Source organism: Juglans regia, chromosome 10 (genome assembly GCF_001411555.2).
Source record: "Juglans regia cultivar Chandler chromosome 10, Walnut 2.0, whole genome shotgun sequence".
NCBI classification, from domain to species: domain Eukaryota; kingdom Viridiplantae; phylum Streptophyta; class Magnoliopsida; order Fagales; family Juglandaceae; genus Juglans; species Juglans regia.
In genome coordinates, this window is record NC_049910.1 from 35,994,715 (window position 1) to 36,010,061 (window position 15,347).

The 15,347-nt window shown below is 35.1% G+C and overlaps 1 protein-coding gene across 1 annotated transcript; it reads right to left on the reverse strand.

Moving 5' to 3' along the window:
* Positions 1-6,931: 6,931 nt before the first annotated feature.
* Positions 6,932-10,540, reverse strand: LOC108987803 (protein CUP-SHAPED COTYLEDON 3-like). Its single transcript, XM_018960817.2, has 3 exons — positions 10,265-10,540; positions 8,181-8,446; positions 6,932-7,662 (listed from the first exon to the last, which is right to left on the reverse strand). The coding sequence occupies exons 1-3, from the start codon at positions 10,431-10,433 to the stop codon at positions 7,219-7,221; spliced, it is 879 nt and encodes a 292-aa protein (XP_018816362.2). The 5' UTR covers positions 10,434-10,540; the 3' UTR covers positions 6,932-7,218.
* Positions 10,541-15,347: the final 4,807 nt, after the last annotated feature.

Sequence of the window (15,347 nt, forward strand, 5' to 3'; positions counted from 1 at the left end):
GAGGAGATGATTAATAAAGTCTGGAATAAAATCAGTGGTTGGAAAATGAAATTATTATCAGCGGGTGGGCGTTTAATTTTACTTCGTCATATGCTGTCTAGTATGGCTTTACATATATTTGCAGTATTGCAGGTTCCTCAATCTATTATTAAAGAACTAAACCGAATGTTGAGCACATTTTTTTGGGGAGAGATTAATGGTAAAAGGAAAAAAAAAGTGGGTGGCATGGGAGAGTATTTGTAAGCCAATAGAGGAGGGTGGTCTTGGTTTGCAGAATTTGGGAGATATTCAAAAAGTTTTGCACATGAGGTTTGCATGGAATCTTTTGAAAGGAGAATCCCTGTGGGCTAGTTTCTTTAAGGGAAAATATGTGGGAACTTCGAGTTGGTGTCTTATTGATATGAGAAAAGGTACGAGGTTTTGAAAAATGATTGTCAAAAGTGTTCCGAGTGTTTTTAATAATGCTAAGTTGAGAGTTAGAGATGGAAATATTTTATTTTGGTATGACAAATGGAGAGATGGGGGTCCTCTAATTGATGAGTTCCAGATAGTGGGTAATCCGATGTTGAAAGTTAAAGAGTGCAAGTTGTCCAATAGTTGGGATGTGGAGTTTTTGAGTACGTTGGTTGGTCAGGATAATGTGGAGAATATTGTTGAGGCTTTGGCTGGGTGTAAGGGAGGATCTGATATCTTGATCTTGATGAAGAATGACTGTGGGAATTTTTCGACCAAATCCGCTTGGGATTACATTCGAGTACAAGGATCTAGTATGGAGTGGCATCCTTGGGTGTGGCATAAATTACTTCTACTTAAAGTTTCGGTTTTAATGTGGAAGGTGTGGTACATGGCATTAAGTGTTGATGATCGTCTTCGGCGCATTGGGATCCAGATAGTTTCTCGTTGTGATTGTTGTGATGAAGGTAATTATGAAGATTAAGATCATGTGCTACTTACAGGTGAGTTTGCATCGGCCTTATGGCATTTTTATGGATCTATTTTTGGTATTCCTATTGGTCGTACTTGGAGGGAGACGGTACAAATTTGGTTTCGAAGGGCATCTTCTAATTCTCAACTGGGAATAATAGTGGGGATTTTACCGGCTATTATTACTTGGCATCTTTGGATTAGACGTTGTACTGCTCGTATGGAGGGAAGGTTTCAGTCTATTTTTTCGGTTCGGCTTTCTATTAGTAGATGGATGGGAGTAGTAGTTAGAGATATGAAAAAGGTTAGTAATTGTTCCAGACATGATTCACAGGTATTACAGCCATTGAATATTCCAGTTTTGGTTCCTGTTAGAAAGCATTTAAAGCTAGTGGCTTGGCAAAAGCCAGCTCAATGGTGGTTTAAATTGAATACAGATGGGAGTAGTCATGGTAATCCAGGTTCTTCAGGGGTGGGCGGTATCATTAGGAATGATCGTGGTCTTATGGTTTATGCTTTTAATTCTTATATTGGTATTGGAACCAGTAATAGAGCGGAGTTGTTAGCTGTTCTTCAGGGACTCAAAGCATCTAAGGAATTGGGGATAAATTTTGTAGAAATTGAATTAGATTCGCAAGTGGTGATTTCGTGGTGGAATAGGAGAAGGTGTGGTGTGTGGTATTTGGAAGATTTTTGGGAAGATACGTTGGCTCTTATGGATTCTATGGTGTGCGTTGTTCGTCATGTTTATAGAGAGGGAAATAAAGCTGCGGAGTGGTGCGTCGGGTCTTAATTCTGAGTGGAGATTTGTTAGGGAGGTGCCTAGGGTGCTTTGTGGTTTAATCCGTTTGGATATTCTGGGATTGCCTTCATTGCGTTGTCGTTAGTGTCGTGTTCATGCGGAATGTTTCTTATTGGTTGTCCGTTTTAGTAGGTTTGTAATTTTGTTTGTAATTTTGACATCTGGTAGTAGAATTGTTTGTAATACTAGGTGTCGGTCTGTAACCACGATATTCCTCCGCCACAAGTGAGGGCTATTAATAAAATTTGAGAATGGGTCACTCATGGACATATGACTTTGGCTCTTCTATAAAAAAAAAATGAAATTAATAGAATTCGGGCAATGATATTAATTAATATGCCTTTTATAGTTAAAATCATGTTACTTGCTAATTGTCTTAAAAAAATTATAGACATAATGATGACATCCAATTGATGAAAAACTTCCTAACAGATGCCCCTAAAGTAGATGCTCCAACTACCCTCAAATCATACAAGTTACTAGGGGCTCATATTAAAAAATTATCAGATAAAAAATAATTAATAAAAAAGGAACTCAACTTGTGAATCTAGATTGGCTTATGTTTGATAAAATAAGACCTTAAAAAGGCGGTCAAGTAATAGCTCGAGAAATCCAAATTGAAAGTGGCTGAGTTCAAGATTTGAACCATATACAAGTGGTTTATAGAATTTATATCAAATGCATGGAAGTATATGAGATGAAGATAATTTTAATAGATTTTATAATAACATCATTGTATGATATGAAGCATTATTATACTATGTGAGTGCCATTTGAAGTTTTAAACAGTCTTATCTATATATATTGCTTAATTAGTTTTCATAGTTAGGTTATTCATAGAAAATGAAAACGTGATAATGCTAGCTTAACCTAGATGATCAAATATAGGTGCAAAAAAGAAATTAAATTAACATCCAACTAAGATGTTGGGCATAAAAACAAAATTTGCAAATGTTTGACCCTAACCTTGTGACAAATGATCATTAGTTGGTAAATGAACATTTACCCACTATAAGAAGAGGCCCCATCCCGTCTCAAAACACATCCTCCAGAAAACCAACAAAAACATAATTTTCTACAACAAGCTCATTCATGTCCCTACGATGCTATGGCTATAAAGAAACTACATACATTTCCCTTGATTCAAAATTAAACATGGTCTACAGAAATGTAATCAAACAAATGGCACGTAGTGATGGTAAAGTGGAAAATTCAATTTCCCAAACTATAGCATGAAGATGCCCAATCATCTTGCAGTCATATAAGCAAGAAATGCAACAATTCAAGTAGGCCAACTAATATAGAACAAATAATGCAAATACTCAAGTTATATAGGTGAGAATTGATAATCGAATCATGCATGGAATTAGAAAACTAGAGGGACAAATGCTCCAAAATTAATACATTTCTAGATAAAAAAAAATTAGAGCACATAACAATATTGGTGGATAACTTATGGCCAAAATATTAGAGTACAAAAAACAATCTTTGGATATTAGATTGATATGGGTAATATATTGAATGGAGTTGTAAGCAAACCATGAGTTTAATGGAGATCAGATTCAGATCAGAATAGGAGTGTAAAGGGATTTTCTCCACTACACAAAGCCCATTGGGCCTCGGCCCAATACTCGGCCTCAGGGACGCTGGGACCATGTCTAAAACAAAGTGTCAACCAGAAAAATGAGCTAGTGGCTGACAGGACAAGATCAGCCTGACATTGCTCGGTCACATTCTAAACCTGGGAACTTGTAAGGAATGCAGTAAGAAATACAGAAAACTCTCGGTCCACTGACTTGGGAACATCTACGGCTCACAAGAGATAAAAGCAAAGCCTGAAAATCACGCCGCATTAATGACATCACTATCGAGCTACATGTCACATTGATGGCGCCGTCGTAGAACCACGCCGCATTAAATGACTTTGACAACAGGAATAGTAGGAGGGCACGAACTCCGTGGAAACAAACACGATCTGCACCTCCCCAGACCCATTGTATAAATCAATGTTATGAATACCGTACCGGATGTTGTACCGGTCAAGGCATTGGAACGAAATATTTCGATACCGGTACCGTTTTGGAATAGTCGATATATAAATAAATTATATATAAATACATATATAAATTATAAATAGTCTAGTCTAAATTGGGGGTTAAAAAATAAGCTTGTAGTTTGAAAAAAAAAAAAAAGACTGGCCGAAATATCGGTCGGTACGAAATAGATATAGTACAGCTGGTACGAAAAATTTTGGCCATACCGGTCGGTACGGTACGAAATTCACAACTATAGTATAAATAGCAAGCCCCAGGTACGAGGAACGCTCTCTGATTCCTAGACTATTTCACTTATTTACTAACTTCCAACAATATTTACTAACTTTGGTATCAGAGACTCCCCGACCCCAAGGCCACACTCTCCTAGTTGCCTTCCCCCATATTTTTTGCAGGCCCATCTTTGAAGACCTAAATTGTCGGAGCTTGACCCAAAGGCGTGTGAAACACAATGCTAATAGTGGCACCATCTATGGGATCCTGTAGATCTTACATGTATTTCATATACCTGCGACAACTCATTCCGAACAGCTCAGAAGAGACATGGAGGATGCCATAGAAGTAAGATTGAAAAACATGGAGAAGTGGGTAACGAAGTTAACCGACAAGGTGCAAACACTTCGTAAAGAAAACGAGGAACTCAGTAAACCTCAACAAGTGCAGGATAGGGAAGTAAAGTCCAGCGATAGTGAGCATGTGGGGTCCCTGAACACACAAACTGGACCAAATAGGGAGGAGGAGCAGAAGAATATGTAGGATAAGCTCCGTAGTCTTAAAGTAAAATATGAGAAGATAACAAGGAAGATGGATACATCATCATCAGTAGACCAATTGCTCACCAACACTGATCTACCCTACGTGGAAGAGGTGATGGTTGTGCCCTTTCCACCAAAGTTCAATGTCCCAGCCATGGAAATGTACGACGGAGGAAGAGACCTTCTAGAGCACGTAAAGACTTTCAGGGCTTATATGACGTTGCATGGCTTCCCGAGCGAAGTGGCATGTAGAGCATTTCTGCTAACCCTGAAGGGGCTGGCACACGTATGGTTTGGGTCTTTGGAGCCCGAATCTGTAGACGGTTTTGGCGAGCTAGCCAGATTGTTTTTTACTCAGTTCATGTTGAGTCAAAGGAGGCGGTGCCTGGCGACGTACCTTCTCACCATCAAATGGGGGAGGACGAAATCCTAAATTTCTACCTAACTCGATTCAACAAGAAGCGCATAACAACTGACGACCAAGACGAGAAGATAACATTAGTGGTGCTTCTAGGAGGGGTTTGGTCGCGATCCCAATTTATGGCTGAATTGGCAAGGAGGACTCTCCTGACGTTACAGGAATTCATGGACCAGACCAACAACTTCATCAACGCAGAGGACACTCTTCGACCCTGACGGAGTCGAGAAGGAATGAGCTAAAGTGAGCAGAGAAGAGAAGAGGGCGAAGGCCTCGACTAAGGCTAAACCCCACAAGAAGTCGGAGAAGACTTCCCAAGACAAGGGGGAAATGGCCTTATATTAGGCAAAATTGGCAGTTGACCTCCCGAGGAGACATAAATCCACGTGTCCCCCAAAGCATCGGAATCCCTCGATTGCTGCAGCTTCAACAAAGTGTATCTATTGAAACGACGCGAGAAATAAATGCCTGCCTAACACGAGGTCATGATGAGAGAACCGAAGAGACGTCATTCAATGCAAAACGTAACCATCACCGTACAACCCTAAAAGTGGGAGACCAACCGTTGCCCAACTCAAAACAAAAGAGGCCGAGTAGTCTTGCAGTGCAAGGACTAGAGGAATGAAGAAAGACTTCATTCCCCATAGATCTGTCCGAGGAGAATTGATGGGGTAACTGTAAGGGAATTTTCCTCACTTCACAAAGCTTATTGGGCCTCGACCCAATACCCGGCCTTAAGGTCGTTGGGGCCATGCTTAGAACAAAGTGTCAACCAGAAAAAGGGGTTAGTGACTGGCAAGACAAGATCCACTGACTTGGGAACATCTACGGCTCACAAGAGATAAAAGCAGAGTTTGGAAACTACACCGCATTAATGACATTGCTACCGAGCTACACGTCCCATTGATGGCGCCGTCACATAATCACGCTGCATTAAAGGACTTTGATAGCAGGAATAGAAGGAGGGCACGAACTGCATGGAGATAAACATGATCTGCACCTCCCCATACCCATAGTATAAATAGCAAGCCCCAAGTACGAGGAACATTCTCTGGTCCCTAGACTCTTTCATTTATTTACTAACTTTCAAGAATATTTACTAACTTTGGGATTAGAAACTCCCCGGCCCCAAGGTCACTCTCTCCTAGTTGTCTTCTCCCATATATTTTGCAAGCCCGTTTCTGAAGACCTGATTTGTCAGAACTTGACCTAAAGACGTGCGAAAAGCAATGTTAACAAGGAGAGAGATTTTTCATGTGAATATCATGACTTGATCAATCTGCATAAATGACTTCCTTCATTGATGTGTATTGAAATCGATGTCAAAACTTGCAAAATTGGTGAACTGACAATGTTTGGGGGAAATTTGGGGTTCGTCATTGTTTGGGGAAAAATTGGTGAACTGGACATATATATATTCTTTTGCGTCAAAAAATTGGGCACAAAAGATAAAATGTCTGTTGCAATAGTATGAATTGTTTTTTGCAATTCAGTGAAATCACTGCTTAACATATGAAGCTTGCTAGTTTTTTTGCGTCGATATAAATACGATGCAAATACAAATAAATTGACGCAAATGTAATTTACAATGTTCACATTCAAATGAAATTGGACCATTTGTGTTGTTAATTTGCGACGGTTTTAACAAAGACGTAATAACTCTTTTGTCGTGGTAATTTATAAAATGATGGAAAAGAATTAGACACAAAAGACCATTTCTGTTGTAGTGTCCTTGACTATTAAGTAAGACTAGGTAGTAATTACCAACTATGTATGTGTATATATCCACATAACAAATTTTATAAATCGGGCCGGGGTACTGTCCTTCTTTATAAAAAAGATCATAACACATTTTACTAGCAACAAAATTATTTCGGTACACGTACAATATGCATGCGAGCTTCGCTAGCTTCATTAATAATTTGTGGAAAATGAATTCAAGAAAGATATTATTCAAAGTCGAGTAATATCATTGCCATAAGGAAATATAAATTCAACTGGACATATAATTTGTTCCACAACTGTAGTATACAAAAGATACAAAACCTAATCACAATACACTCCGAACAAACTTTCTAATATATATCAAATCAAGCATGAGTACTACAGCTTGTCTCTCAAAGCCAAGCAGTAGTAGCTACCACATGATCATGATCATATACTTAAATAGCAAATCAACGAATTAATTATGTGTATAGTATCAATCTTATATACATACATACATAAATATATAATAAATATATAATATATATATGTATATATATTTCATAGGAAAACCATGCTGTTGTCGATCTCATATCTCATCTCTTCCAAGTTTGAAGGGACCCCATTTTCCAAACTACTTTCTTCCAAATTCATGCCCCATAAGAACCCATATTCATCATGATCAGTACCTTTAGAGCTAATTTCGTTGTTCATGTTGTTGTTTGTGTTTTCTTGAGAGAACTGAAGAAGATTGAGTAGGGAATTGTTTTGGTTTTGGTTTTGGTGAGAGGGGTTACTTGAAGCAAAAGAGGTGATTTGGTTATACCCACAAGGCACGGTTTGGTTAGAGGGATGATCAGGAGATGGAGATAAAGTTATAAGCGAATTAGAGACACATGATGCTGTCGTCTCAAACATAAGCTGTGGGCTGAGTTTGGTGCTGTCCTCCAAGTTTGGCGTTATAGCCTTGCTTTTATGAAATACTCTACACAGCACCCAGTCTTCCTGTCATCAGAATATATATAATTTGATGATAATTAGCGAAACACATGATGATCTGTAAGCAGAAACATGACATGCGCGCATAAGTAGTACATTTTCTCCTGAAACTATTTACATACATAGTACGTACGTACGTACGTAGCATCCTTTTAATCTCACCATGACCTAATTTTGGATAAATGTCTTGTAACTTATCTGACAAAGGAAATGGATAAGTTCCATGCATGCACCCTCTTATAGCATATACTTCCCTTCTATTGAGCTCTAGCATGATCTCTCTCTCTCTCTCTCTCTCTCCCCCTCTCAAGTGGCAACACATGCAACAAAGTCAATGGACAACTTTCACGTCCCCTTTCCTTTCAGTGTCCTCTGAAAGATGCATGAAACTTTTTTTTCTTTACATAGGATTCTCTCTCTCTCTCTCTCTCTCTCTCTCGTATATAAAATTTTGTTTTTCTGCGTGATTGCGTGTAGTTAGATAAAGAATATTGCTTGAAAAATTAAAGGAGATTGAATCAGACCTTAGGAGGCATATGTGGGGTCTCCAACCGAAATTCATGCATGATCCAACCGGTTTTGAACCCATTTGGAGCTCTGTTCCTATAAAACACCAAAGTCTTTCTCATCCCTACGATCTCGCGTGTCCTAGGTTCGAGGACTGTTCGATCCTTCCCCGTGGCTTTCCAGTACCCAAATGTTGTTGCCCGATTGGTCCGGAAGCCCGTCGCATACTTACGGTCCCGGAAGCTGAAGAAGTACCACTCGTTTGCATTAAGCTTAGCCACCTCTGCATTAATTATATAATGTTCATAATTCATGAACACAAGCTAGCCAGCTAGCTGTAAGCAGGTTTATCGTTTAGATGAACATATATATAATAATAACTTCATAAAAAAAAAAGTAGCAGCAAATTATTATCATGTATATATATGTGTGTGTGTGTGTGTGATAAAATACAATTCACTAGGTGAGACAGCCTGCATAAAAGCTGGCTAAAATTTGGATACGTTGAAGTTTATTTGCCACGTGTACCTTTGCTTTCACGCGTTTTTGGGAATATTTTAGACTATCAAATAATATCTATGGATCATCGGAAAGATTAAATAGATGGCAGGTCTATGTCACCTTAATTAATGAGTTTCGTCTAAGGAAGCTGAAGTTCATGTGGTGTCGAATTTAAGGAAGAATATTAATGATTTTTTTTAGGACTAGCTAGTACTAAGGTTTATAGGCAATTTCATGCGTGAACCTGAGTGTTCATGACTCTCTGATCTTTTTCTTCATTTGCCTGATTAAACTATATATGTGTGTGTGTATGTGTGTGTGGTGGTGAAATATATATATATATATATATATATATAATTAATGGCTTGCAAATTAATAGTGCGGAAAGCGTCTATTCTAAATAATTATCACTAGCTAGCTCCAGTAGTTATCACCTTACGTTGATGAGATTAACATATATGGCTCGCTGACGATCGAATTAATCATGCATGAATATGCATTGCCACCTTAATTAGCTTATGAAATAAGTTTTATTTGGGTAAACCAATTTACTACTTGAACCGTAACTCGCAAGGCAAGAAGCAAGAAGCTGGTTCAGCTAGCATTCAAATTTACCATATATCTAAACATTAATCTAATTTTCTAATAATTAAATAAATGAAGAATTAGAAAAAATTTACTAAGAGATAAGAGATGTTGAGTGTTCGTTTTGGCTGCAACGACAAGCGCCCTGAAAGATCATTTTCAGTGCATGTGCTTGAAGTTCTGGTGCACATCCGGTACCATTCATATGAAGTTGGTCCTACCCGCGGCCGTCATGATCATAACGGGCCAGCTGAGCATGTGCGCCGGAACTGCCAGCGCTTACTCTCTGAATTTGCTCAGGACAGACACATCGAAGCATGGATCGATCATGCAACAGCCCATAGAGCAAATTAATTAGCAAGGCAGCAGTTTGCGCCTAAACCAGCTGAAAACTTGCAAGCATGAATTCCAATATTCTTTATGATCATGATCTTTCAATAATGCTCACTCGACAACTTGAGATCGATGATCATCGTCAAGGAGTACTATTGGGTTTGAATTAGCCATTAATTTCTAGTTATGAAGAAAACTTACAACATGATCAGAAACGGCCAAAGGAGTTTCCTGTCAGCTAATCCAATCAAGAAGTTATTAGTAAAATCAGATAAATGATTGAATTAATGGAGCTCTCTCTCTCTCTCTCTCCCCGTGAGAAAAAGAGTCCATGCATGTTTGACTGTTTGTCCTCTCTCTGCCGACATATATAGATACCATGCCTCGTACAGAAACTCAATAATTCTAATTAGTTATGATCTGTATATGATCTTCTTCGATCCATGCTAAAAGCTAGCAAGGCATGAGCCAGAAGAGTACATGAGTAGTACCATACCTCATCGATCGATCGATCGCTCAAACTTTATGATCACAATATAAACGATTGAATTCCGACGAAAATTAAAGTGACGGCGGCCGGGGAGAAATTTATAAACAACCAAAGGAAGAAGAAATAAATAAAAAAAGAAAAACTTCGTAATTAACCATGGATCGATCGAAGTTATTAATTAAGAAAACGTACCAGGAAGCTGCCATGGCTCACATGTATGCAAGTCAATTTCCATCAAAGTACCCTTCAAGACCTCCTCGTTTGCTATCTTTTTGTAAAGATAATGGCAGACCAACTCCTCATCACTAGGATAAAACCTAAACCCCGGGGGGAGCGCAGCTCCGATGTCTCTCAGCCCCATGTATATGTCGTTTTATGGAAGGAAAAAGAGTTGGTAGCAAAGAAAATGAAATGGTTTTTATATATATCTTGTACTCCAAAGCAGAATCTAGTTGGGGGTCGAGTATATAACTATATATATATATATATATATATATTACTCTATGGTAGGAGGTATATTTATGGAATATTGCGGATCGACGACTCTAGATATAAAATGAAGGAAGCTAGATATATAGCTAGCAAGCTTTGGTTTCTTTGTTTGGCCTGGAAACTGAAATATATATGAGAATATGGGTTGGTATTATATATATATATATATATATATATGTATATATAGTTAGGATCATCGAGGATAAATAAATGCCTTCACTGCGGGTTAGTCGAAGTTCTTACTGTACGTCCTATTGATCTGGCAGTCCATGCTAATTTTGTACGTAGTTTATAATATGTAATTAGGAAGTTTCAAGAAAAACCAAAGTTACAAGAAATCTTAAAGGAGTAGAAGGGATTGGTATAATATATATTATATTATATATATATATATATGGACAAACCAAACGCCATTTTATGAGAGAAACCCTCCAAAGTACTCCTTTTTTATTTGGGATTTTTCTGGACAATTAATTACTCGAGAGAGGTAAGAATCTTTATGGATACAAAGACAAACGTCGGTTTAGGTGGAGAATCACCTGCCATACACGTTGCCAATATATATGCGTACTGCCTACATATATATATATATATATATATATATAATTATACGTATATTAGTCTTTGACAATTGCTACATCCACGTAAAGAGATACTATAAAAATAAATATACTTACAAACTGATTATATATATAATTTTTATATGATACGTTAAATTTATTTTATAATAAAAATAATTTTATAATCTAATATATTACACATGATCAGGCCTACGTGATCAGTTTAATTTGTATATTTACCTTTTTAAAATTTTTTTGTAACTAAAATATTTCTTTAAGGAGATGTTTAGATTCGAAGATGACTTGAGATGAGTTGAGATGAATTGTGAATAGTAATGAGATGAGTTGTGAATAATAATGAGATTTATGAGTTAAAATTGCTGAATAGTATTGAAATGAAATGAGATGAGCTGCATGAAATCCAAACGTCTCCTAAATTTTTTTACACTAGTACTTAGGCCAAATTTGCGTGTACGTACTCATCGTTAATTTTATAATGATCTTGTGCTTGAAAAAGGACAAGCTGCTAATGGCTAGCTTCTAATTCGATCAAGAACCCCTTTGGATTTCTTGCCCTCTAATCTTCACGTCACTTTTCTTTTTGGATATTTATATATATAGTAAATTTCCTTCATGGATGTACAAATTAAGCTTAATTCGCGCGCCATTGATCAACACTATGTTCACGTGACTTTATTACATATTGTGCACTATCTTCACGTCATGACTTTATTAAAATTAATTTGTGAAAATCCAATTAGCTTGATCCATGTACGTAGAATATCCTTGCGTTAACTTATTCTCCTTACGTATTTAATTTCGTGCCATCGGTAAACGTGCAATATTATCCAATTTGTAAACGGTTTTTAACAATATACGCAACGCATTCTATAATATATTATACAATAATATTATAAAATAAGAATATTTTTATAAAATGATATTATTTTTATAAGATGTTTGATATACACATAATATATTACACAACAATATTATAAAATGAAGATATTTTTATAAAATGATATTATTTTTATAAGATGTTTTATAAAAATACCCCTCATTTAAAATATAATTATATAAAATATTGTGTGTAAATAATTTTCCTTTTAACAATTGGCCGCCGGTAAACAATATATATATATATAATGGATTTACTTAGCATCTCATCTCTTTACTTATATTTTTATTTATAAAATTTATTTTATTAATTTTTTTAAATTTAAAATTTAAAATTAAAATTTCATAATTTTTAACGTATCATATAGAAGTAAATTTTTTATAAATTTTTTTTAAATATATTTAACATTTTCCTTAATATGAATGACAGCACATTAAAATAATTAAGCTCAAGAAAAATCATTAACCATGAACTCAGAATTCATGAGTCCCACCTGTTACATTAATCATTTTCGATCACAGACCAGACGGGAGTACTAATTTGGATCGACGCATGAATTCATCATCATGTGGGGCATACAGATTCTTTGGTCATGGGGTCCACTAATGATGAAGGACATCAGGCCCCATCCATTAATTCTACACCTATCTATCTATCTATCCATATATATATATATATATATATGTATGTATGTATATATATGGATCATGATGATTCATGAATTTTGTGGTCTTTGAATTGGCCGGGTGCTGTTCAGTACGTAATTAATATTAATATATATTAGAAAGCCAATAATATTAATTAATATATAGAATTAATATGCTAGACGAAAAGAATATCATCTATTAATTTGTCAGTGTATATATATACATACGTATATATATATACTAATAAGATATTACGTGCCTGAGGCACGTATGCACAATTCAAAGTATTAATATATTTTATTAAAATAAAAATAAAATACATATATCTTATTATTTTATTATTAATATATATCATAAAAACTATTGAAAGATAAGTTATTTGTAAATTATTATAATATTTTCCTATTATAATGAATATGAAAAGATAAATCTACATAAATCTGTTTTCCTATTTTAACGTATTTTCAAATTAGAAATTGAAAACATGATTATTATTATAATAAATCTGCTTTATTAGTATATTTAAATATATTAATAGTGAAACAGAAACCAACAGAAACTATAAAAATAGCCATAAATATAATGTAAATAAAAATATAATTGTATTCCTGTATTCTGTAATTATTACAAACGGATGGGAAGTTAATGAAAATTAATATATTCCATTAAAACAAGAAATTTATATTAAAATAAGAAAATTTTATTTCATAAACTCTTTATATATATTAGGATATATATATTATGTACGTATGTATATATATATGCAATTATATGTGTCAATGTCGAGACCATGATGGGACGATCGGGGCCGCCGGTCACAATGCATGGGACTGGCACATGCTGATCAGAATTAATGAACTAATTATATTAATGCAGCTCAAAATTCACCATGCATTTATTGTGACAGATCAAAAACACGTTTATTCATGTACTAATGCGCTACGTACCTAAGAATTCTTCAACTAGGGTTTCTTGTGCAATAGATTAGTAATACTGTTGGTAATACAGAAAATTACTTATTTATAATCAATTAATTTTAATAAAATAATTATTTATAATTAAAATTGATTATAAATAATCTTTTAATTACAATAAATTAATTATAAAAATTCACTTTTGTTTATAGTGTGGATATATAATAGGTTATTTTTCTACCATTCACCTAATTAATTTATACATGACACACACACAGTACACACACAAGAAAATTATTAAAAGATCATCGAGTAATTTGTTGGCTATGCATTTCAAATGATTGAACTAAGAGTTTTAAGGGAGATGATGATGATCTTTTGCGGTCCTTTTCCATATAATTGACATAAGGATTAACTGATCACACCAAGCTGAGATGATCATCATGACTACTCAGGTCAAGCAATGGGTCGACATTCATGAGTTTTCTTGAACAAGTTGTAAACACTAGACGTACTTGCGGTGACAACAAGCTGTGGAGATCGATCATTATGACTCATGTAGTCAGCAGCTAGCTACCTTGGTGCAGCAAATTAATCATGTTTTTTTGACAATTTTCTCAGAAACCTGGCCTAATTTGACGGGAGTACCCAAACACATGATCATGAAGCCTAGCTTAAGACACTTGTAATGTAGAGCGCATACTAAGCATTATTATAGCTAGCTAGAGAGTTGTTGACGTGAAAGATTATTCTGAATGAAATCATATATATATTATATACACATGATATGCTTTTTATAGAGATTAAAGGATTAATTGTCCATTCTGGGATTAGGGTTTTTTAATAATTTCCTTATTTAAGGAGGGGGGTTTTTTTGTGTTAGCTGGTCCAGATAATCATGTAGATCAGGATCATGATCATGATTGATGGATATAATGTTGGAGAATGAGTGACGGTTTGATATTCCTCGATCTATCTCTTAAGAACCAATAATTTCTAATTTCTTCTAATTCCTTAATTTCTTCACTTTGAAAACGTACTACTTTTCCTTGAATTATTGATCATTTCCATAACTTATGAGTTTTAATCAATAAAAATTAAATATTATATATATGTATATACACGCGCGCTAATTCTATATATAAATTAAGTGGGCCCAATTAATATGATTAATCTATACATAATTGTGTATCCAGTCAATTAAGATTGTATAATATCCAATCAAAACCTGCCAACTAATTAAGCATGCATTGGAATCAATTACGTGGCATCCCTAGCTAATTTTCCTTCTTCTATTTTGGGGTACTATATATAGATTGTCAAAATCAATTCCGTGGCCCTACAATTTATTATAATCTCAAAGCTATGTATCTATATATATCTCTCCAACAAATAAATAAATACACACACACACAATATATATATATATATTTTTTATAATATGTACGTATATACGTACCCTTTCATCAAATGATTAATATATATATATATATATGTTCTAAGATTTGCGGTGTGAGAGTACATTGATCACTAGCTACGTACAAGAAAACCTTTTCAACTATTTTATTTTTGTTATATTTCACTACAAAAAAAATGACCTTTTGCGACCAGTTATTTTTAGCAAAATGACTATTTACAGTTAAAATGAGTCTGTTTTCGTCGCAAAACAATTGTCACAAATACTCGTTTTTCTTCATGTAGTGTATTCACTCTTTGGTTATAAAGAACTATCTTCGATCAGTTAAGAGCCAGAATTATTAATAT

Bases quoted from the DNA above. Each gene is read 5' to 3' on its own strand.
- LOC108987803 (XM_018960817.2), bottom strand. From the start codon at position 10,433: ATGGGGCTGAGAGACATCGGAGCTGCGCTCCCCCCGGGGTTTAGGTTT. The intron at 8,447-10,264 runs GTACGTTTTCTT...TAATTAATGCAG, and splicing joins TGAGCCATGGCAGCTTCCTG to AGGTGGCTAAGCTTAATGCA. The intron at 7,663-8,180 runs GTCTGATTCAAT...TTCTGATGACAG, and splicing joins CCCCACATATGCCTCCTAAG to GAAGACTGGGTGCTGTGTAG.